This window comes from Petromyzon marinus, chromosome 20 (assembly GCF_048934315.1).
Source record: "Petromyzon marinus isolate PM22_M1 ecotype Great Lakes invasive population chromosome 20, UKy_Petmar_22M1.pri1.0, whole genome shotgun sequence".
In the NCBI taxonomy this organism is placed as follows: Eukaryota; Metazoa; Chordata; class Hyperoartia; order Petromyzontiformes; family Petromyzontidae; genus Petromyzon; species Petromyzon marinus.
In genome coordinates this window covers 11,430,302-11,453,866 of record NC_133686.1, presented here as the reverse complement: position 1 = coordinate 11,453,866, position 23,565 = coordinate 11,430,302, and the positions used below count along the sequence as shown (strand labels likewise).

Genomic DNA, 23,565 nt, shown 5'->3' with positions numbered 1-23,565 from the left:
ATTTGGCATTACTAAAGTAAAATAATCTGATTACATTACGTTTATGATTCATTTCTTATAATAACTTAAGCTCACATGCTGGCACCATGCTTTGGCTGTAGCCTGTGCAGCATGATCTCGGTGTGTTTTGGTCGGGTCTCTAAATTAATTATTAATAATAATAAACTGCTAACGCGTTTTTTTTGCACCTTCGTTTTTGTTTTAAATTTTTGGGAAATATGATTTCACGCTGATTACGAATTTAATAGCACCGCGTCACTCTGTACCTGGTTACTGAAAGCTGATTACAGTTCCTTGTAACTTAAAGCGCATTATTGCCCAACAACACATGTCATAGTGATGTGTTTTGGATTAATTTTGGGGGGGGGAATATGGTTCATGGGTTACAAAAAGCAATTTAGTTTTTTTTTCCCTCATATTTTAGCATGAAAATATTTTACATTCCAATTTATGTTATTGTGTATGTGCTAATAGCAGCTTCCCCATTGATCTTTTAAACTACCCCGTATTGAACTTCTCTTGCGATATGTGGTCCATGGGGTGCCACGGTGGCTCGGAGATGTTAACAACCTCGCCTGGTATACAGGAAGTTGTGGGTTCAATGCCGACCCTGACGCCTGCTGCTGTATATTTGGAGATTGCATGTTTTCCCCGTGGTCGAATGGATGTTCCCACGGGTCCTCCGGTTTTTCCCTCCACATTTAGCATCAACATGCGTTTACAGCATTGGGCTGCTATACATTTACACATAAGCCACTTTGTTGAGCTATCATTTGTGATAGCCAGGTTGCTTCTGAAAAAGAGCTAATAACTCAGTGGGCCTTAGCTGGTAAATAAAAAAATATATTTTTTTGTTTAGACATAGGTACCTTGTCGTGACACACTTGGACAACTTTGGGAATAGTTGTGATGATGATGACCACACTACGTGCTTTGACTGCATCACTGCCCTCTAGTTATGTACCTGTTTTGAAAGAAGAAGTGAACGTATTTGTTCGACGGTAGAAAGCATCCGTTTACAGAGTCAATTAGCGTTTGAATGTAAAATCTAGCAAATCGTTTCCCATATTGGTTTGAGATATTATACTGATTTATTATACCTCTCAGTTAAACGAATTTCATTATCTGGTGTTAATTTAGTTCACATTACATGCCAGCTTAATGACTTTCATTTAATGAGGTAAATATCTCTTGATAACATATTCTTGGTTCTTTCAGTAAAGTCACCTGATCTTGTGTTACAGTCGAAACGTCGTGAGAATTTTATTGTTTTATATACTTATTATTTTATTGTTTCCCTTCTTTGTGACTTTACCGAAAGAACCAAGAATATGAATCCCTGCAGTCACGAAAGCTTTAAATCAAAATCTCTTGATAACCTCATAATTAATTTTATCAAGTGTCGTTCATAACAACTGCATCTCACCACAGACCAAGCTCGAAAGCTGCTTGGCGGTGTTGAGCCAGTGCCAACAATTGTTCTGCAGTTCTATATATATTGAGATGTTTTCAGTTAATTAGTGAGTGTTCATACACGTCGGAGGAAACCGGAGCACCCGGAAAAAAACCCCACTCGTGCGAAGGGGCAACGCTCTATCCCGTATAGAAGGGACAGACGATATCAGTCCACACTTTGCTGTACTGAATTTTGCTGGCTAGCCAGGGTATTGCACCTCGACGCCTATTGTAGGGGAGTCTCGCAACGTTTTGTAATTGGTGTCATCCACCAACCCTCGCTGCCTCCACAGTGCTGGATTACAGGCAGCCACGTGCCCTACTACTGCCCAGTTATCTCTTTCTATTTAACTATATTTTTTTTTTTCCAAGTCAGGCCCAATGAGCTATATAGCTCTTTTTCAGAAGCGACCTGGCCACAAATGATAGCTCAACGAAGTGGATTATCGTGTGGATATTTACAGCAGCCAAATACTCGAACGTACGTTTCTAAATGTTGAGGAGAAAACCGGAGGACCTGGAGAAAATCCACATGCAAACTCCAAATGTACAGGTGTCGGGGTCAGGATCGAACCCACGACCTCATGTGTATCAGGCGAGGTCGTTAACATCTCACCACTGCGGCGCCCTATCAGTCTCCTCAAATGCTGATCAAATGCTAAACTTCATAAACTGCTTCAATGGTGACTTGTAATAGATTTTTGGGTCAGATCGCGTGAGTTAAAATGTTTGTCGTAAACTCTCCTCCACTCAACATGGCCAATAAATAAAGTCACCATGCGTACAAATGAGGCCAACATGATGATTTATACTGATTCAGCAGCATGAATCATCATATCGTTTACAAAGCTTCGGTGGTTCGACTTCTCAAAAATCCTAGACATTTTCAATGACGTTCATGAAGGGCATAAATTCGAATGTTTCATGAGTGGTTGTATAATTACCAATATAAATGTCTCAATAACAGCGAAGCTAAAATGCTTACATAATTCAGTGCGTAACATGTCAAAAACTTTGGCTTCGATTGGCAATACACACCCCATATGAGTACAAGTCGGTACTCTTTGCCAGGAGTGGACTGGCCCCTATAATACGATTCCATAATACGATTGTGGAATGAAAAATTAATGCCGCTCATTTTCACTTGGCCTTACTTATTTACTTTCCACTTTTAAATGTGTTTTCACGTGTAAATGTATAGATGTTGAGCTGTAAGATGTTGAGCTCTAAATATCATGTTGCATGAGCTAGATACGCAACACTGAGCACGGGCTCACGACTTCAATGCCATTGCTTGCAGGCTGTTGGTAGGTGTTTGAGTCTTAGTGTTAGGAGTTGCCTCTTCCCAGTCGGCACGGCAATAGAACCATCATTTGAGACATAGATATTAAAAATAATCCACGGTGTGACGTTAAAAAGTGGAGCTAAAACAAGGAATGAAGGTTTATTTGAAAGCGCATTCTTTTTAAGAATATTTGGAAAATTTGAAGCATTTTTTTCACAATTTGTTTGATTTAACTGATAATCGAAGACATAAAAATTCGAAAAAAAGGGAAAAAAATATACACTCACCAGAGCTGGTTCCCACTGCCTTCCACACGTTTCCCTTGTGCTTTGAGTTGATGGTTTGGCATGCAGGACGAAACATTACTTTGGGCAGACATTAGAGCCTTGGTACATGCATGGTGCCAAGTACACTGCAAGGACACTGAGTGGAGAAATAACGCAGTTCACCAACGTCAACCATTGCTTTATGTGTCTCATTGTAATGTCCCATCGAATAAAATGTATTCGCCAATAGTACCCATCATAAAATACACAACCGTTCAAGTCAACTGTCACAGTGTCTCCCTGCTCGAACGGCGATCATGCTGGCGGTGGTGGTAGTCGCGAGAGAGAGACAGAGAGAGGGAGAGCGCAACACCTCGGCACGGCCTTGGCCGAAAGCAACCAGGGCCCAGCACCAACAATGAGCCCTGGGATCAGCCATGGCAGCCAGGGCAGTTCCAACAATTCAAAGGGCATCTCAGGGGCCCACCTTCATCAAACGAGCATTTCACGGTGGCGGGGGGGGGGGGGTGGGGTGGTGCTCTGGTCCTTCAGCGATGACTCCCAGAGGCAGTGGAGGCAGCGCCCTCCAGCTTCCAGAGCAGTCCTGGTGACAGACAGGGCACGAGGAAATGATGGGAGGGAGGTGGTGGTATTGAGGAGACAGGATATGGGGGAAGGGGTCAGGCAAGGGTCTGGGAGGTAGCACAGAGGGTTCAGTGAAGCGATAAAGGTCAATGGGAGAAACAAATCAGATGAAGGAAGTTTGGTTGGGTTGGGCAGCAGTGACTTGTATGTACTAGATGGTGAAATTATTTTGCACCGTGCATAGCGAACCGTGCTAATTGGAGGTGCGGGGGAAGGACAACAAAACTAAATACAAAAAGCAGCTCTAAAGAAATGAGTGTTCAATCTAGATGATTTAAAAGGTATTGTTCCAGTGGTTTTACTAACATTGGAAGGAAGAGCGTTCTATACGGCCGCAGAAGCGCATCTGAAAGCGCGCGTTGCAGTGACCGTCTTTGTTCCATGGTGAGCCAAAAGCCGCTGCTGTGAGGATCCCAGTGGAGGTCAGGAACAGGAGATAGGCTCAGCCAGCTTGTGGCCTTATTTCCCATTCCAAAAATAGAGAGGTTATGTATGTATATGCATGCATGCACCTGTATGCAAACATACATTCAGAAAGTGTATGTGGGGAGCGGCAGTGTAGACCACCCTAGTTTGATTCCAATTCACGGCCAACACCAGTGACGATTATTTGAACCGGTCGTGGACCTGCCCTAGGACGACTCAGCCTTAAATGAGTACCTGGTGCGGTGTGTAAACATCGCCACTGGGGAGACAAAGGCGCCCGGGCGTGGTGCTGGCCACCCACCCTCTCGTGTGCCGTGCCGGCCTTCATAGGTGCTCGCTAACAGCACTTGCCCCAACAGTCTGTTAAGGCTATACAGGGGGATCTTTGTCTTTGTTTACATACATGCATTCAGAGAGAGAAAAACACAGCCTTGTGGATCATAGGCAAGTGCTGTCCGTGACCACCACGGTACATGAGCAGTTGTTGTGGGCTTTGTCTCCCCAGTGCTGATGTTAGTACACTCCACGCGGTGCTCATTTAAGGCTGAGTTGACATATTGGAGACCCAGGACTGGTCCATATACCTCTCACCACTGAAGTGCATAGCCAGGAATCAACACACACACGCACAAAATAGTTGCAAGAAAAATATATTAACATAATCCTGAAGTTGTGTTGTCTACATGAAGTTTATTTTCAAAGATATGTTCACTCTGCAACGTTCACTTATTTGTTTTGGTTTAACTCACAAATTTTGACAGATTGTAGACTCTGGCTCATTGAACACCAATATTAAGAGCAATGGGACTCTCGGTGGCTGACATAGTGTCTTCGCTCTGGCATGCATCGCCATTCTCCATTAACAAAACAATGCCCTGCAGTGTGGTCCATAACAAAGACGAATGCACCTTTGTTCTCACACTTTTTCACATTTATATACATTTTCCAAACTACGCACGGTTGAAAAATGTGAAACAAAAAAAGGCCCTTTTCAAGAGGCATTCAGAAAATGATGCATCGGCCTCCAGAGAATGGAACAGCGGCGTATGGTCATTGTGACTGATGTCTGCGGGCTAATGAACTGAGAAGCATTTGGAGAGTGTGCATAGAAGAGAGAAAGCGGGGGGGGGGAAGGATGAGAGAAATGGAGAGGGGGGCCAAAAATATAGAGTGTAATGACGAAAATGGTTATGCCACTTCATGAGCCAGATATGATTAGATTCTTGATATGATAAAAACTGAAATAACTCGTGCGTTGTTGGGGAATGAAAGTGACCCTTGACACTACTTTGTACTGTACCCCGGTCAAGGCAAAGTGTGGAAGGCACAGGAAAGCAGTATGACGTTTAGGTGGGGTTGGTGGATCACATAGAGATACTGTGAAACTTACAACCTGCTATGGGCGTGACCCATAGAGAGCTGTGAGGTGACCCGTGGAGAGCAAAACAGCAAGAAGGGTTATGACCAGTCTGCATAGGTTCTGAGTATTATCTGAAATAAGTTTTCTCCAACTTAGGAAAAAAATCAATGAAAAAAGGAATTGGATACACATCCGAATACAGGACACACCTGAAAATGAGTCTTGAGACCATTTCAGTAACCAGTCCTCCTCCTGCCTGCACACAAATCTCACTCGTCGCAACCTCATCCTCATGATGCACCTACGAGGTTTTTCTGGCACTTAATATTCCAAACTTGTCACAAGGTGGATGCATTCCGTCTGAAGCGCCTGCAGTCAGAAAACCAATAAATGTTCTTGCACCAGGGAATGGCCCCCAGACGATGATACTATGAACTACTTCTCGGGTCCCTTCAGCGGGCCTCTCGTATCCAACACCACACGGGGCACACTCACGCTCGGCCGAGAGTTTTTTTTGGTGCATTTCAGTCACTAATGCATTGTATCACTGAAAGATGGGTTTGGACATTTGTATTCATATCCACGCGTTTTGATGACTTCACGTGAAATCATTGATGGCCAGGCTGATCCCATAAGTTCAATTAATAGAGGGCAGTTCCCTGGATAAAATTCCAGGAAACCCAGTCAACTTGCTTAGTCCTCTGACAAAGACTTCAGCCCCGTCAACTACCCAGCCACCTCATTTCCAAATGTCTCACGAGACTTTTTGTAACGTGTTCGTCAAGTGTTCGGCTCATAATTTGGAACAATGCGAGGCACTGTATTGCTCTGTATTGGACCTCCACGTTGCTGGAATTCATCACTCGATCTTTTTTTTGCCTTATTTATGCAGGAGCTCTAAAACCGGGCAGGTGGCTCGGTGGGAGAGCGAGCAGCACCAAATTGGAAGGTTGCGAGTTCAACCCCTCATTAGGGGTTGGATCGGCAAGTCATCCCTCTGGGATCGACACAAAAGAATACTGCTTCTTGGGAGTCAACAGTATTTGTTCTATGGAGAGACTCACCCCCACCATTGGAATGAGGAATTTCCACCACTGGCTCAGGGCTGCAAACAAGAGATGAACACTACTTAAATGCTAATTTGAGCAATACATTTCTTGGCTTTTGATTTTGTGTTTACTGCTGTGTTTCACAATGTAATCAGTAGCTCTGTATTGCACCTAGCTACTGATTAGTCAGTAGCTATCTACTGATTAGTAATCAGTAGCTAGCAATCAGTAGTTAGTAATCAGTGGCTAGTTTCTACGTGACTTTACCGAAAGAACCAAGAACATGAATTCCTGCGGTCACGAAAGCTTTAAATAAAAATTTAGGTGTTAAGATGTTAAAACACCAAACTGAAAACTTTTACGAGGAATCATGTCTGCATTAACCACAATATGTGTGGTCAAAATGAAAACAAAAAACATCCTCTGATAATATATGCATTGTCCTTGAAACTGATTGGTCCACACCAGAGACAGTTTTCTTTTGAGCTTCGTCTCAAACGAATTTAGACCAGAGGACGCCAAAAGACGTACAGCACGAAGACAATGCACTATCAGAGTAATGAGAGCTCGGGGTGAGCATCAAAATCACGCGACCTCCTTTGCCAGTACCAAAATATGAGAATAGGTTCTTCCCCTTTTTTTCTGGCAACAAAACACGCCTTTTGGCGTCCTTTGGTCTAACACCGTTTGAGACGAGGCTCAAAAGAAAGCTGTCTCTGGTGTGGACCAATCAGTTTCAAAGACAATGCATACAGTGAGGGAAAAAAGTATTTGATCCCCTGCTGATTTTTTCTTTGCTCACTGACAAAGAAATAATCAGTCTATAATTTTAATGGTAGGTTTATTTGAACAGTGAGAGACAGAATAACAACAAAAAAATCCAGAAAAACGCATGTCAAAATGTTATAAATTGATTTGCATTTTAATGAGGGAAATAAGTATTTGACCCCCTCTCAATCAGAAAGATTTCTGGCCCCCAGGTGTCTTTTATACAAGTAAAGAGCTGAGATTAGGAACACACTCTTAAAGGGAGTGCTGCTAATCTCAGCTTGTTACCTGTATAAAAGACACCTGTCCACAGAAGCAATCAATCAGATTCCAAACTCTCCACCATGGCCAAGACCAAAGAGCTCTCCAAGGATGTCAGGGACAAGATTGTATACCTACACAAGGCTGGAATGGGCTACAAGACCATTGCCAAGCAGCTTGGTGAGAAGGTGACAACAGTTGGTGCGATTATTCACAAATGGAAGAAACACAAAAGAACTATCAATCTCCCTCGGCCTGGGGCTCCATGCAAGATCTCACCTCGTGGAGTTGCAATGATCATGAGAACGGTGAGGAATCAGCCCAGAACTACACGGGAGGATCTTGTCAATGATCTCAAGGCAGCTGGGACCATAGTCACCAAGAAAACAATTGGTAACACACTACGCCATGAAGGACTGAAATCCTGCAGCGCCCGCAAGGTCCCCCTGCCCAAGAAAGCACATATACATGCCCGTCTGAAGTTTGCCAGTGAACATCTGAATGATTCAGAGGACAACTGGGTGACAGTGTTGTGGTCAGATGAGACCAAAATGGAGCTCTTTGGCATCAACTCAACTCGCCGTTTTCTTACGAGGAGGAATGCTGCCTATGACCCCAAGAACACCATCCCCACCGTCAAACATCGAGGTGGAAACATTATGCTTTGGGGGTGTTTTTCTGCTAAGGGGACAGGACAACTTCACCGCATCAAAGGGACGATGGACGGGGCCATGTACCGTCAAATCTTGGGTGAGAACCTCCTTCCCTCAGCCAGGGCATTGAAAATGGGTCGTGGATGGGTATTCCAGCATGACATTGACCCAAAACACACGGCCAAGGCAACAAAGGAGTGGATCAAGAAGCAGCACATTAAGGTCCTGGAGTGGCCTAGCCAGTCTTCAGACCTTAATCCCATAGAAAATCTGTGGAGGGAGCTGAAGGTTGCCAAACGTCAGCCTCGAAACCTTAATGACTTGGAGAAGATCTGCAAAGAGGAGTGGGACAAAATCCCTCCTGAGATGTGTGCAAACCTGGTGGCCAACTACAAATAAACGTCTGACCTCTGTGATTGCCAACAAGGGTTTTGCCACCAAGTACTAAGTCATGTTTTGCAGAGGGGTCAAATACTTATTTCCCTCATTAAGATGCAAATCAATTCATAACATTTTTGACATGCGTTTTTCTGGATTTTGTTGTTGTTATTCTGCCTCTCACTGTTCAAATAAACCTACCATTAAAATTATAGACTGATCATTTCTTTGTCAGTGAGCAAACGTACAAAATCAGCAGGGGATCAAATACTTTTTTCCCTCACTGTATATTATCAGAGTATGTTTTTTGTTTGCATTTTGACCACAAGCATTGTGGTTAATGCAGACATGATTCCTTGTAAAAGGTTTCAGTTTGGTGTTTTAACAACTTAACACCTGTTTTGTTGCCAGATAACAGGGGGAAAACATTCTTATATTTTGGTACTGGCAAAGGAGGTCCCGTGATGTAGGTTAATAGTGTTACATTTTATGTAGGCAAATATTTGTTTTCATAAGTCACCCTACACTAGGCTGGTTAATGGCCATGGGTAGGTTTCAGTTTCATTTATTTGGTATAGCCCTGTGAGCCATTTGGCTCTTGATCGGGTGCAACCGCAACAAACAAAAGCATGAGCAAGAAACATCTTAAAATGACTACGCGCAATCAGAAAAATCTAGGAAAGGGTGGAATATTGAAGTAATGATACTTGTGTTGCGCCCGAAACGTCGTGATTTAATTTAGTTGTTTTTTCATTTATTTTCATTTATTTTTTACCTACGTGACTTTAACGAAAAAAACAAAGAGTATGAGTAGTAATGATACAGTTTTGCATGAGCTTACTTTCGCACAATTGTCAGATGTCTGCAGCAGACAGAGAGTTTTATGGTTAAATTACGTACTATATTGTGTTCTACACAATCCAGCATTACTGATAGATGATATCTGTGTTGACAACATTGTGAGATAGTATCACTTACACAAGTAAAAAAAAATCCCCCGTATAGCCTTTACAGACTGGTTGGGGCAAGTGCTGTAAGCAAGCAACTGTTAATGCTGGCACATGAGGGGGTGGGTGACCAATAACATGCCCGGCCACCTTTGTCTCCCCAATGCTGATGTTTACACACTGCACCAGGTACTCATTTAAGGCTGAGATGACTTAGGTAGGGGAATCCCAGGAGCGATTAAAATATTTGCCACTGTTTATGCAGTGCGCTAACCACTGCGCTACCACTCCCCCCCACTATCACTTACACAAGTAAACAAACTGGCCAGCCTGCCTATAAATTGTGTATACACACATTAAACGTCCATAGCAGGGGTCGGCAACTAAAACAACAGGATGATTTCAAGAGCCGCAATGCATGTGGTGAATACGAAACGGTGGGTCCTTAATAAATAACGTCACGAAGCAGTTCTTAAAGAGCATCCAAAAGCCCTTCATTACTATGTTTTTATTTTACCCTAGAAAGTGTCACAGAGTCTTATTACTCTCTTTTAGGCGGGTCCTGCCAAGTTTTTCGCTACAGTGTTCCAATTGAATCATCTGTCGTGTCATTTTTCAAAATTGGCAAATGTAGACGATGGTGTCGGAACACAATGGCCTGCTCTTGTGAATGACATCACACAATCTTTTAACATCCACTTGTGAAGTACACGGTGCGCAGTATCCATCGGGACGGCCGATGATTCGATGCTTGTCCCTCTGCAACCAGTGGCGATTACGCCACCACTGGGCAATATCATTCCCCTAAACATACATAGTTTGGAAAAATACTGGGAAGTAATAACAACACTAGAAATACAAAGCTATATATATATTTTTTTTAAAAAACTGCAATTGTTCGTTTAAGTAATTAGTTTTTTTTATAAAAAGTGTCTCTTTAACCTTGATTTAATAATAGTAACTGAAGGTGCATTTCTGGCAGCGAAGTGTGGAGATATCCATAACCTCGGGGCATCATAACATAATGTAGCGTCTCCTTTCCTTTTGAGGTTTACTCTTGGATCATACAAAAAACAAGAGTCAGCTGACCTCAATCGATGCACGCACGGACTGATATGGAGTTAACATCTCAGTAAGATAGTCCGGTGGTAATCTGTGCAGTGCTTATCTATTCAAATTAACGCTACAGCAAACTGGATGCCAGTGCAGTGATGTCAGCACAGGAGTTGGATGCATTTTTTTGTTCGAGTAATAAGCCTGTAAGCTCATTGGAAACAAACCATGGATGTGACAGGAAAATGAAGCATTATCTAGAGTCCAATCTAGAAGAAAACAAAACCATTACATTATTTATCGGCATCAAACAGAGAAACGAATGGTCTAATGTTGGGCATGTTTCTAAGATGATAAAAATACACTTTTTTTTCTATATCATCCTCAAAACATAGATCTAAATAAATAAAAACTCCCGCATTTTTCAGCTCAGATTTTTAATTATGAGTCAGGTTACCCAAATCTATTTTTGTCGACTCTAGCTTCCTTCTGACAACCTAGCGGCAAGTAAAAAAAATCGTCCGTCCATATCTGAGTTTAATTGCTGAAGCAGTATTTCTAAAGCAGTAATAATGTCACCGGGTTTAATTGTGTAATCGTCAGCGTAAGAGTGAATGTTGGTGCTGCGTTTCACGAATGCTTGGACCTGGTGGTAACTTAAGTTGAGAAAATAATGAGACCAATAATGGGGCCCTGAGGAATACATTTTTAATCAATGTTTTGGGAGCACGTGAGTACACCGCCAAATGTTGTGTTGAGCACCCTCCTCCACCTGATGCATCCACCAAGACCAATCCGCAACGTTAACAATTAGGTTTGACTTTTCGCTCGTAGTTATACAACCCAGCATCATCGGGCGATTAATTACCAGCGTTCGACTTAACTGCAGAGGTTGAGCTCCGTGTGGAGTGTGAGGCTAAAGTGTAATTTGCTACCGGTTACTAGGACACGTTATGTATATAGATACCTGCCAAATAAGCCTGAATCCAATCATAAATAGGCAGATTACTTTTATAGTGGCCTTCGCTTGCATTGAGTTTGGTGATTTTAATTAAACCTTTGGGGAAAAAATACAGATACCAATAATCTCTCACAGTAACAGTCATGGGAACCCTTTTATTGTCGGTCAATTTTAGGCACACAAAGTACATACAGGAGTGTGCATCTAGGGGTTGTTATCTAAACTTTAATTACTGTTTGCTTGCAACGTTACTCTCTATTTGCTAATTTAATTGAGAACGACACAGTGGACTTGTATATATGTATGTTGAACTTCTTTCGCACCTTACGTAGCCAAACATGCTAATCGGAGGTGCGGGGAAATTGGAGGTGCGGGAACACTGCCAATTAATAGCATCGCGTGAACAGACACACCGCTTCATTGCTGCTTCAGAAGCACTCCGGTGTATTGGAGACATTTAACAATGTGGTACGACATTTGCCCGATTAGTCTGTAATCGATATATTTTTTTCTTTTCCAAAGTTCTGGCCAGGCTCGAAGCTGCTTATTTCAACCAAGCTGCGTGCTATAATGGATTATAGCTGCAAGGAAATGTACACACGGTCTACTTAATCAATGCAACAAGCATTATTGACACAAGTGCTTGAAAATGTATTTTCTAACACGTACTGTATTTATCACACTTATTTACTCAGAAGAGCCAATTTTTTTTCAGACGGGTCCCAGTAAATTTCACCCAGATGGGACAATAGTTCTTCTATGTGTTTTCCCAAAATTATTATTTTGCGGGTAACCTTTCAGATTTGTCATTGACATTTGTTTTCCAACAGCTGCTGTACGTTAATTTACCCAGAGTGCAGGCTTAGGTCCCATTTGCTTCTGGCTTGAGAGAGTCACATTTGGGAAACGAGAGAGATTCCACGGGCATTCGCTGCACCGGCCTTCAACGGTGCCTGGGTTAGGCTGAACGATCGAGAGAAGGATAGATGCTCTTCACCCCGGTGCGCTCACCGTAGGGCAGACTTTGGCCCTTCGTCGACACGTGATAACATCAGCGATACTCAAACGCCACCCGTGGTTCGTCAGCCGTAACTGCATTGACAGTGCGCGCGCTGCGGGCTGAGCAATTAATTGCGATTGCTGACTTGTAAGAAGAGGAAGGGATCTAGAAAGAGCTTTTTGGCATGCGATTGCAACTATAAAAATTAAACCTTACCTAAAGCACTCAACTGCCTTGCGATTGCTTGCCTACCGGGTACACAACGTGATTTAACTTTGGTTTCATACCCCGCAATTGCTAAATTCTGGAACTCACTGCGGGTTTGTCGGTTTAGGACCATTGGCAGAGATGGCCATTGCAACTCCATCAGCTTTGCAGAGGGAAACGCCTTTACTTGTGATTTTATGTGAAATGGTTTTGTCTTATTTATAATTGTGCTTTGTATATAATGCTCGTAGGATTCATGTTTGATGTTTTGACACCAAATTTTCCAAGCGCTGTGCATTTTTTCTTGTTATGTGTTAACAATGTTTGACATCAGCCGCCCGCCATTAAAGCGAGTTGCCAAGTTTAACAATTGATTATCTCAGATCAGTAACCCATAATTGCAGAATACAACTACGATGGTAAATTCGTTTATTTTTACTCAATTTCAACTCCGAGGCTTAAATGTTTCGGTTTGATGATATTGTGATGAACCCTTTCCAAGACCCATAACCAAAACGTGCAAAACCCAGTGTGGCTAAGAGTGCTTCCGAAGCTTGTTCATAAATTGTTCTGTGATACTATTTTACGAATGCTATCCTCTGATACAAGGTGATTCACTGTTCACTGTAAGCATCATTTTGAATGAAAATTCTTTCAGCTCGTGACGATGCGAGAAGGGGGTGATTGGTTATTTTTTTTCACCGTTGCTGGGCAGAGGCCCAGAGACACATAACATAAAGTGGCCATCGATGAACGCCACTGTTAAGGTTATAATAGATAACGGCACGTCTCTTCAATCGAGAAAAGGCTACCATAACTTGGGAAAGAGACGATGGTAGAGATTTCCAAAGTCGAGCAGCGTGAGGGAAGAAGTAGAAGGACACGTGTTGTGACCTGTGGTGTCGTGGTGTGAGTGAGTGAGTGATTAGGTGAGTGAGTGGTGGGTGAGTGGATGAGCTGTTGTAACCTGCAGTTTTGTGGGTGAGTGAGTGGTGGGTAGGTGAGTGGTGGCTAGGTGGGTGAGTTGTTGTGACCTGCAGTGTGGTGGGTGAGTGAGTGGGTGGGTAGGTAAGTGAGTGGTGGGTGGGTGAGCTGTTGTGACCTGCAGTGTGGTGGGTGAGTGAGTACATGAGTGTGTTGGTTGTGACCTTCATAGGTACTAACAGCACTTGCCCCAGCAGTCTGTTAAAGGCTATACGTGGGGTCTTTGTTGCTGGAGACCTGCAGTGTGGTGGTTGAGTGAGTGGGTGAATGAGTGTGTTGTTGTGACCGACTGTGTGGGTGGTTGAACACAATGTGGATGAGACGAAACAAGTCAGCGTCCGCTAGTTCGAGTCCTTAACATGGCAGGAGAAATCAACGAGCGAAGTCCGCGGAAACACTAACCATGGTTGGTAACGATGGAAGAGTGCAAATGTAATTGGGAGAGAACAGATGCCGATAAAAGCAAAACTGACGCGTTCTTGTCTTCGTCTTGACCCCCCGCTCCCCATGCGTCGCTGCGCTACGGCAGGAAGGTGCGCTACGCCACAGGGGTGGACATCAACATGCGCGTGGGAGTGCACTCGGGGAACGTGCTGTGCGGCGTCATCGGCCTGCAGAAGTGGCAGTACGACGTGTGGTCGCACGACGTGACGCTCGCCAACCACATGGAGGCCGGCGGCGTGCCCGGGTACGTGTCACGCTCGGCGGAAAGTGAATTCACAGAGAGGTGGAAAAGCGTTGCGCGGCCCTCTCCACCGCTCGTCTGAAGCCACATTTATACGAGTGTATGAAGCAAATGAAACATTCTCTGGCGTGCAACTGGAGCGTCGCGGTGGCGAGATTTTAACTACCTCGCCTGGTATGCAGGAGGTCGTGGGTTCGATTCCAACCCGGACGCCTGCTGTATATTTAAAATTTGCATGTTTTCTCTGTGGTCGTGTGGATTTTTCATCCCGGTCCTCTGTTCCCTCCACATTTAGAATCAATATGCGTTGAGAGTTTTTGGCTTCTATAATTTACGCATTCCAAGCCACTTCGTTGAGCTATCATTTGTGGCCAGGTCGCTTCTGAAAAAGAGCTATATAGCTCAGTGGGCCTTACCTGGTAAAATAAAAAATGGTTTAGTTTCGACTGTGATCACCCATAACAGACCATGGGACATATAACGACGAGACACCAGATCCACAAAGAGCATTGAAACTGCACAAGTAATTACAATGATGAAAATAACGTACACTGCGGGAGTAACTGATAAACTAGCCAGATGTTTGGAATAACAAAACATCCGAGTCAGATTTGGCACTAGTGTGCTGTACTAGTAACGAATTGGCATGTTCTGTTTACGTGACAAGCCTTACTAGTTGACTCTGTTGGGTGGTGGCGGTTTTTAACGACACATTTATATATTTACATGATCGAACGTGTTAAACTGGCACACTAATGCCTAAAAAAACAATATTGAATAACTCGCGGATAATAGGATGTATTTTGCAACATCACGGATATAAGGGCTGCAGTTGAAAGAAGTTATCCTGTCTTGTCAGAGAAGGCATCTGTTATGTTGATAAAATGACGTAGTATTTTACATTCATGATCAATGGTCTTCCGAACCTTTGTATTCCCTGAAATATCTGGAACAGTTTTGATTTCTCTGAGTTTCCACAGCATAATGTGGCCCATGAAACAAATGCTCCTGGGTGTTTTGGTGTGATAGTCAAGAGCCAGTCGTGAACACCTTGGGATCCCAAGTCATGCTGAGGAATTACAGAAAGTACAGAAAAAATTTTCAACAAATTATTACGCACCATCTCGATTAGCACGGTTGGCTATGTACAGTGCGAAAGTTCAACATACATATCAATAATTAAATTGCCCTATTTGGTTTATAATGTATAGAGCTGGTTATGAGTGACTGATGTACATTCTGAGGATTTTATGAAAGAGCTAGAAGGCTGCAATATACGATATGTGTAGTTAAGTAATTTATTTTATCTTTTTAAACCTAGGCCTACAACAGTTTGCATATGAAAGTTGCGATGGGAATGGAATCCAAATATATATAGAACATTAAAACAATGTTTACACTGAAGCTAATATGAGAAACTACTGTGAGTTACTGGTATCTAAGTATACATACATACATACATGCATATAGCTACTGTGCATGCACACTTGCTAGTTTATTAGTATACGCAACTATGATAAAGGCACTGCTCCTTCTACCAAAGTGAGTGTGGGTAGGAAAGGTGAAATGCTTTCCAATTTAACCTTATTTGTTGAAAATTATTATGCTGGCCATCAGCGATCACTAACAGCACTTGCCCCAGCAGTCTGTTAAGGCTATACGGGAGATCTTTGTCTTTGTGTGTGCGCAACGGTAGTAGTTGTGGGGAGCGATGGTGTAACGGTTAGCGCGCTGCTTTACGAACCCGGCGACCGGAGTTCGATTCCCGCTCACAGCCAACACATTGACGATTATCTAAACAGGTCCTGGGTCTCGCCTAGATCGATTCAGCCTCAAATGAGTACCTGGTATGGTGGGTAAACATCTCCACGTACCAGTGTGCCATGCCGGCCTTCATAGCCGCTACTCGCTAACTGCACTTGCCCCAACAGTCTGTTAAGGCTATACAGGGGGGATCTTTGTCTTTGCACGTTGAGTTTAGATCGTGTGTGTGCGTGGTGGCCCCTCGGCTTGACCTGTCTGCTGGCTGCAGGCGGGTGCACATCACAGAGGCAACACTCGAGCACCTGCACGGGGCGTATGAGGTGGAGGAGGGAAGGGGCTTCTTGCGAGACCCCTACCTTACCGGCATGAAAACCTTCCTGGTCATCAACCCGCAGGTGTGCTCATTGGCGGAGATTGCGGGGGGTGGGGGGGCAACAGGTGTTACGATGTTCAAACACGGACTTGATTCCTTGCAAAAGGTATCTATTTGGTGTTTGAACACCTTAACACCTGTTTTATTGCCAGAAAGGATAAAACCTATTCTTATTTTTAACACTATGATACTGGCATAAAGGGTTCCAGAGATATTTACCTTTCTCGTCTGCGTTGCCGTGTTTACCTCCAGGGCGAGAAGGAGAGCCCTCATCTGTCGTGCAAGTGCTCCAAGTTCAGCGACCCAATGCGAGCTTCCATGCGCATGACGCGGTACCTGGAGTCGTGGGGCGCGGACAAGCCCTTCGCTCACCTGCAGCACCGTGACAGCGTGCCCTGCGACCCCACCGCCTCCTCCAACGGCAAGATCTGCACCGTGGTGAGACAGCCGCAGCAACGCAAGCGCACGTGCGTGTGTGCAAATACAAATGGCAAATGGTAAAGTATCCCCCGGTGAGCGGTGTAGGGTCTGGTGAGACGCATCATGTCAGCTCCAGTCAGACCCAAACATCATTCCAAGCTGGTCTACTTCCGCAAATCTAATTCCGGTATTAGATTTCAAGATACTTTTTTTTTCAGATCCAATTGCTCCAATAGCGAATTCTAATCGCTACAGCCGGGCTCAGAATGCATTTACTCTGGAGAATAGTAACCATGTTATGCAACCTTGCGTGTACCAAATAGCAAACAAAAAGTGAGGTAATCATTTTCTGAGAAACAAAACATGCATTTGTGACTACACGTAATAGAATCTAAGTTCTGTCAGCTGGCACTGCCATTCTATACTGATTTAATGAAACCGCAATACCACAGTGGCATTGGCCATCTGAGGTTTTTGGGAACTTAACGATATAAGTCAAAATCCATAAAAGCGAATTTCACGTTTTACTGGAAAAGATTTTGCAACTAAATTCAAGCTAATGAGAATGTGCATGGTCGGTTATTGCATTGTTGCTATCAGTCTTGTGTCACAAGATGAAGAATCCATTCATAAACGTGAAATAACCGGTGCACTCTATGAGGGATAGCACGGCTTGTTGGAAGCAATCATTATTTATGAATTCATATTTAAAAGTTTCCTATTTATTCTTTACAAAAATTGTGTTCCCATAATCTCTGCTACGACATTGTTGCATGACGGTCACAACCAATATATTTTTTTGGTATTCTTAGTGCCAAAGCCATAGCCATGGAGTGAACATGGGGGGGGACCAAATCTCCGAAAGGGTCTGGGATCCCCCCCCAGAAAAAGATCTGAATTTGAAAACTAATTTCTTGCCATTTCCTGCCTAAAATATTAAAAAATTCACTAACACATGGGATGCACTTTATTTTTTTTTACAATAATGTTCAAAAGTGTATTGTATTACATTGCTCTGTTTTTTTCTCTTGTTTCATTGTATGTAATGGCAGAGATTAGGGATTAATAAAGTACAACCATAACCACAATCAAATAAACATAAATCTATGCATTGTTATATGAAGACAAGTCCAGATATCGTGGCCAAGGTTGAGCAAATTGTTGTTTTTATTTACACATTTACAAGTAAACTTGGGTGGGCAGCAGGGGCATTTGCTCTCCTCTCCTATCTTCTCCTCTCCAGCCCTCTCTCCTCCTCTCCTATATTCTCCTCTCTTCTCCAGTCATCTCTTTTCCTCCCCAGCTCTGCAGTCATTTCTGCTCCTTTCCTCTGCTCTCCTATCCTCTCCTCTCCAGGCAATGGCAAGTGTTTTGACTTGCCATTCTTCAAGCAAAGGATCCAAAGGCCTTTTTGCGCTTATCGTTGACACCAATAAAAGACTTGCATATTCCTTCAAAGTCCAGTCTGTCCAGTTTCTCCTGGTGCACGTGACACATGGCCACATTATTCAGCCTTGTTTGACTCATCGAAAATCTAAGTCATATTATTTGGGTCTTTCGGTAAAGCCATGTAGATATAAAAATAATAAAAATTATAAAATTAATCACAATATCACGACGTTTCAATCGCAACGCAAGCAATCGTCATCAGGTGAGAGCTGCTGAAGCAGGAAAAAATATATGGCCAGAGCGCTGCTCAGGCAGGGAGTTATAAAGGTTTGAGATGGGTGTAGCCCAAGGGTCAGTGGGTGGGGCTAGATTATTAAATTTGCATGTAAATTTAAGATAGGATAAATCTTGATAAAGGAAGCTGTGGGGTGGCCATTGTATTGTGAGAGATTAGCATGTCAATGTAAGACATTTGCTTGTAAATGTAAGCTAGAGAGAGCTCGGAAAGGAACATCGCCACATGGAGGTGGAAAAGGATGGAAAGCCGCCATTTACTAACATAGCTAACGGTGGCTGTGTTCGTGAATGTAACACAGAGAGTCGAAAATAACTGCTAACATAGGTAGTAAGGGAACAACACAGCCAGTTATGACCTAAACTGGTGAATAACATCCTTCCAATGATTGCTCAGTTTGTACCCATCTTCTCGGTTGAAATTGTGCCTGTATTTACTTTTTATATATCTGAATGTCTTCATGGACGAATCTTTGCTGATAGTCAGTGGGTTTGCAGATTACCTTCGTCTTGGCAAAATCAATTTCGCGTGTGCCCACAGCGTTAAAATAATGATGAGCCACGGCTGAGGTATTGGTCCTGACGTGTTTCAGATCTGCCTTATGTTCACGAACCCGGTCCGAGACATGTCGCTTCGTTTCCCCAATGTAACTGCTGCCACAGACACAGCTTAGTTTGTCGGCGCCGTGGTATTGCATGTCAGGGATCACATCCTACACAGATGGGATCAAATCACGAATTTTACGTAGTGTTGAATCATACCTGGATCTTGTGTTTACTCATGATTTTGGAAATCTTTGTGACCCCTGCTATGTATGGCAAGGTGATGGTTTTGATTGGGTCCACAGATGGTTCTTTCCCAACGGTTGGGTTGATAGCTTTACGGATTGGGTAGTCTGAATATCCATTCTTCTTGAGAGCTTAGTGTACATGCTCTAGTTCACTGGCTAGGTGGTGATGGTCGGAAATACAACTAGCTCTATGGTATAGAGTTTTGATGAGGGAATTCTTCTGGGATGGATGGTGGTGGGAGTCAGGTTTTAGGTAGGCATCCGTATCGGTGGCTTTCCTGTATTGTCCCATTGAGCCATCAGGTCTCCTTTCGAATAAAACATCCAAGAATGGTAACTTGCCATCCTTTTCCACCTCCATGGTGAATTTGATGGCTGGGTGTATGGAATTGATGTGCTTGAAGAATTTGTCCAGAGCTGGTAGGCCATGTGGCCAGATGATGAATATATCATCTACTTATCTCTTCCACAAGGAAGGACATAGGGTGGATGCCTGGATGGCATCTGTCTCAAATTTCTCCATGAAAACATTGGCTACAACTGGAGATAAGGGAGAACCCATTGGGGTACCTTCAACTTGTTTGTAGAATGTTCTATTCCATGTGAAGTAAGTGTTGGTGAGGCAGTGTCTAACCAGGGCCAGTACATCAGCATTCAGTCCTTGTTGGACCAAATCTTCAATTATTGCAATGGTGTCAGGCACAGGGACTTTGGTAAACAAAGATACCATGTCGAAACTAACAAGCAAATCACCTGGAGATAGTGAGATGTCCTTGATTGAAGATATCAAGTGAGCTGAGTTAAGTACAGCTGAGGTGGTCTTACCAGTGAATGGTTGTAGACGTGGCAAGATCGGAAATGGCTGCAATCCTCAAAAACGCTAAGACACCTATTAGCAACATCAGGGGCAATGCCACAGTCATCATGGACAAAACCACATACAATAACAAAAATCTGGACCTACTTAATGATGGTAGCTATACAAAAATTTAAAAAGATCCCAACAACAACATCGTTACAAAAACCAACAAGATCATCACCGATTCGACATCTTTAATCGAACCAACTAAGCGATTTTCCTTAAAACCCTCTGCTGCTAGACCACCCAGATTGTATGGCTTACCAAAAATCCATAAAGAGGGTACACCCCTTCGTCATATCGTCTCCACCATTGACTCACCCACCTACAAACTGGCCCGATTTCTGTCTGAGACCTTACAACCATTCACTGGTAAGACCGCCTCAGCTGTACTTAACTCAGCTCACTTGGTATCAGTAATTAAGGATATCTCACTATCTCCAGGTGATTTGCTCTTTAGTTTCGATGTAGTCTCTTTGACTACCAAAGTTCATGTGCCTGACACCATTGCAATCATTAAAGATTTGGTTCAACAAGGACTGAATGCTGATCTACCGGCCCTGGTGAGACACTGCTTCACCAATACTTACTTCACCTGGAATGGAACATTCTACAAACAAGTTTAAGGTAACCCAATTGGTTCTCCCTTATCTCCGGTTGTAGCCAATGTTTTCATGGTAAAATTTGAGACAGATGCCATCCAGGCATCCACTTTACGTCCATCCTTGTGGAAGAGGTACGTGGATGACACATTTGTCATCTGGCCACATGGCCAACCAGCTCTGAACCAATTCCTCAACCACATCAATTCCATACACCCAGCCATCAAATGCACCATGGAGGTGGAAAAGGATGGCAAGCTACCATTCTTGGATGTTTTAATCGAAAGGAGACCAGATTGCTCAATGGGACACTGTCTACAGGAAAGCTACCCATATAGATGCCTGCCTAAAATCTGACTCCCACCACCATCCATCCAAGAATAATTCCCTCATCAAAACTCTACACCAGAGAGCTCGATGTATTTCCAACCGTCATCACCTAGCCAGTGAACTGAGACACGTACACCAAGCTCTCAAGATGAATGGATATTCAGACTTAACAATCCTAAAAGCTATAACCCTAACCGTTGGGAAGGAACCATCTGAGGACCCAATCAGAACCATCACCATGCCATACATAGCAGGGGTCCCCAAAACGACTTCCAAAATCATGAGAAAACACAACATCCAGGTTCGATTTAACACTACAGAAAATTCGTGATTTGATCCCATCTGTGTAGGATGTGATCCCTGACATCCAATACCCTGGCGTCTACAAACTAAGCTGTGTCTGCGGCAGTAGTTACATTAGGGAAACTAAGCGACATGTCTCGGACCGTGTTCGTGAACATGAGGCAGATATGAAACACGGTAGGACCAATACCTTGGCCGTGGCTGATCATTGTTTTAATGTGGAGGGCTCGCACGAAATTTATTTATCTAAGACGAAGGTACTTTGCAAACGCACTGGCAATCAACAAAGATTCGTTCATGAAGCCATCCATATATATAGACACAGACACAATTTCAATGGAGAAGATGGGCATAAACTGAGCAATCATTGGAAGGACGTTATCAACCAGTTTTAGTCATAACTGGCTGTGCTGTTCCCATCCTACTACCTTCCGATGTTGTTATTTTCGGCTCTCTGATGTTACATTAACAGCTTAAATTTATCACCCTAACACAGCCACCTCGCTCACCGAGCTCGAGGTTTTTGCTTTGCGATCTCCCATCAACATGCTAATCTCTCACATTAACATAGCCAACTCAGGGCGCCCACCGTGGAAACTGCTGAACGGTCTTACATTATCATGCTCATTTTTACCTGGCAGCCCTTTGATTGGTGGGAAAACCCACCATCGCCGCTGCCCACCACTCACATTAACATTGGCTGCTGACATTTGGGTTACTCCCATTTCAAACCTCAATAAACAATTTACCTTTAGAAGCTAACCCTTTAGAAGCTAACCCCCTCTTATGTTATTTTCTTTGAATCTATTTACGTGACTTTACCGAAAGACCCAAAGAATATGAGACAGTACAGTGTTTGACATTGATTGTACCTACCCAGAGCAGTCGAGCAACGGCTTCTGCTGGGGTACAGCAACATCACTTGGGTGTGTGTCCCCCCCCACCAATATAAATTATAATTACGTCCTTGATTCTTACGGTTGGAATTTAGCCAAATCAAGTGAAAAATAAAGGTTTAATATGATGGGTATTTTTTTTTGCCTTTGTTAGTGGCAGGGTTCAGACCAGCAACTCTCTACACTTGAGAACCTGGCTTAAGCACGGACTCCCTCCAGAACTAACTCATTACGTCGGTGGTGTTGGCTCAGAACTCTGACCTCTGAGCACCCCGACCACCTTTATGTTATGAGCTGCACCAGCCTCAATCAGTGCTCCGCTTTTCCATATGGTCCGTATGTATAAATGGGGGCTTTGTGCCTCTGTGCATGTGTGCGTGTACATGTGCATGTAAGGCAGAGCGATTTGTATTTGGAGGAGTTGTCCTAATATCTCACTTGGAAAGGCACTTAAAATGCAAAGGAGGTTTTCTATACGGTACTACATACAGCTCTCTTTCAGAAGCGACCTGGCCACAAATGATAGCTCAACGCAATGGCTTATCATGTGGAAATTTATAGTAGCTAAATATTCGAAACGCATGTCGATTCTAAATGTGGAAGAAAAAACTGGAGGACCTTGGATAAAATCCACGCGGCACGGGGAGAACACTCAAACGCCAAATATACAGGCGTCAGGGTTGGGATCGAGCCCACGACCTCCCGTATACCGGGCGAGGTAGCTAACATCTCGCCACTGTGGTGCCCATCTCGCCACCGCATGCTTTTGTTTTTATTTTTTCAAGCATCCCGATGACTTCAGCACGCAACATTTACATTCACAGCCATGCAGAGTTGCCAAGCAGAGGGAAGTTTTGCGCTGTTATTCCTTGCTGTCAGCTGTCAAACCTTTGTGCTTATGAATTGCTCATTCCCCATTATCCTCCATCCACGAGGGGACAGCCCCTTGTGGAAAGTAAGCGTCCTCAAAACTCCCTAACCTATTACATTGTTTATGCTCTTATAAACAGTGGCTTGTAGCATATCAACTAGCCTTAACCCTTGAAATGCCGCAACATATAACGCTTGTTTTCATAGATATATTTAGCAATAATATTTCCATTAAAGAACCAAGAATACAGCGTGGTTTAGAAAAGGAGGGAAGTATAACGTTTATATATA

General features: G+C 43.4%; 1 protein-coding gene across 9 annotated transcripts in view; it reads left to right on the top strand.

Annotated features, from left to right (window-relative positions):
* Window positions 1-23,565, top strand: part of ADCY2 (adenylate cyclase 2) — a 315,360-nt gene that overhangs the window by 241,216 nt on the left and 50,579 nt on the right. For all 9 annotated transcript variants that reach the window (XM_032957514.2, XM_032957515.2, XM_032957519.2 and 6 more), the window contains 3 exons: window positions 14,228-14,386; window positions 16,416-16,542; window positions 16,773-16,958. In XM_032957514.2, the coding sequence (XP_032813405.1) occupies window positions 14,228-14,386; window positions 16,416-16,542; window positions 16,773-16,958 (472 nt within the window). The remainder of the gene's footprint in view (window positions 1-14,227; window positions 14,387-16,415; window positions 16,543-16,772; window positions 16,959-23,565) is intronic.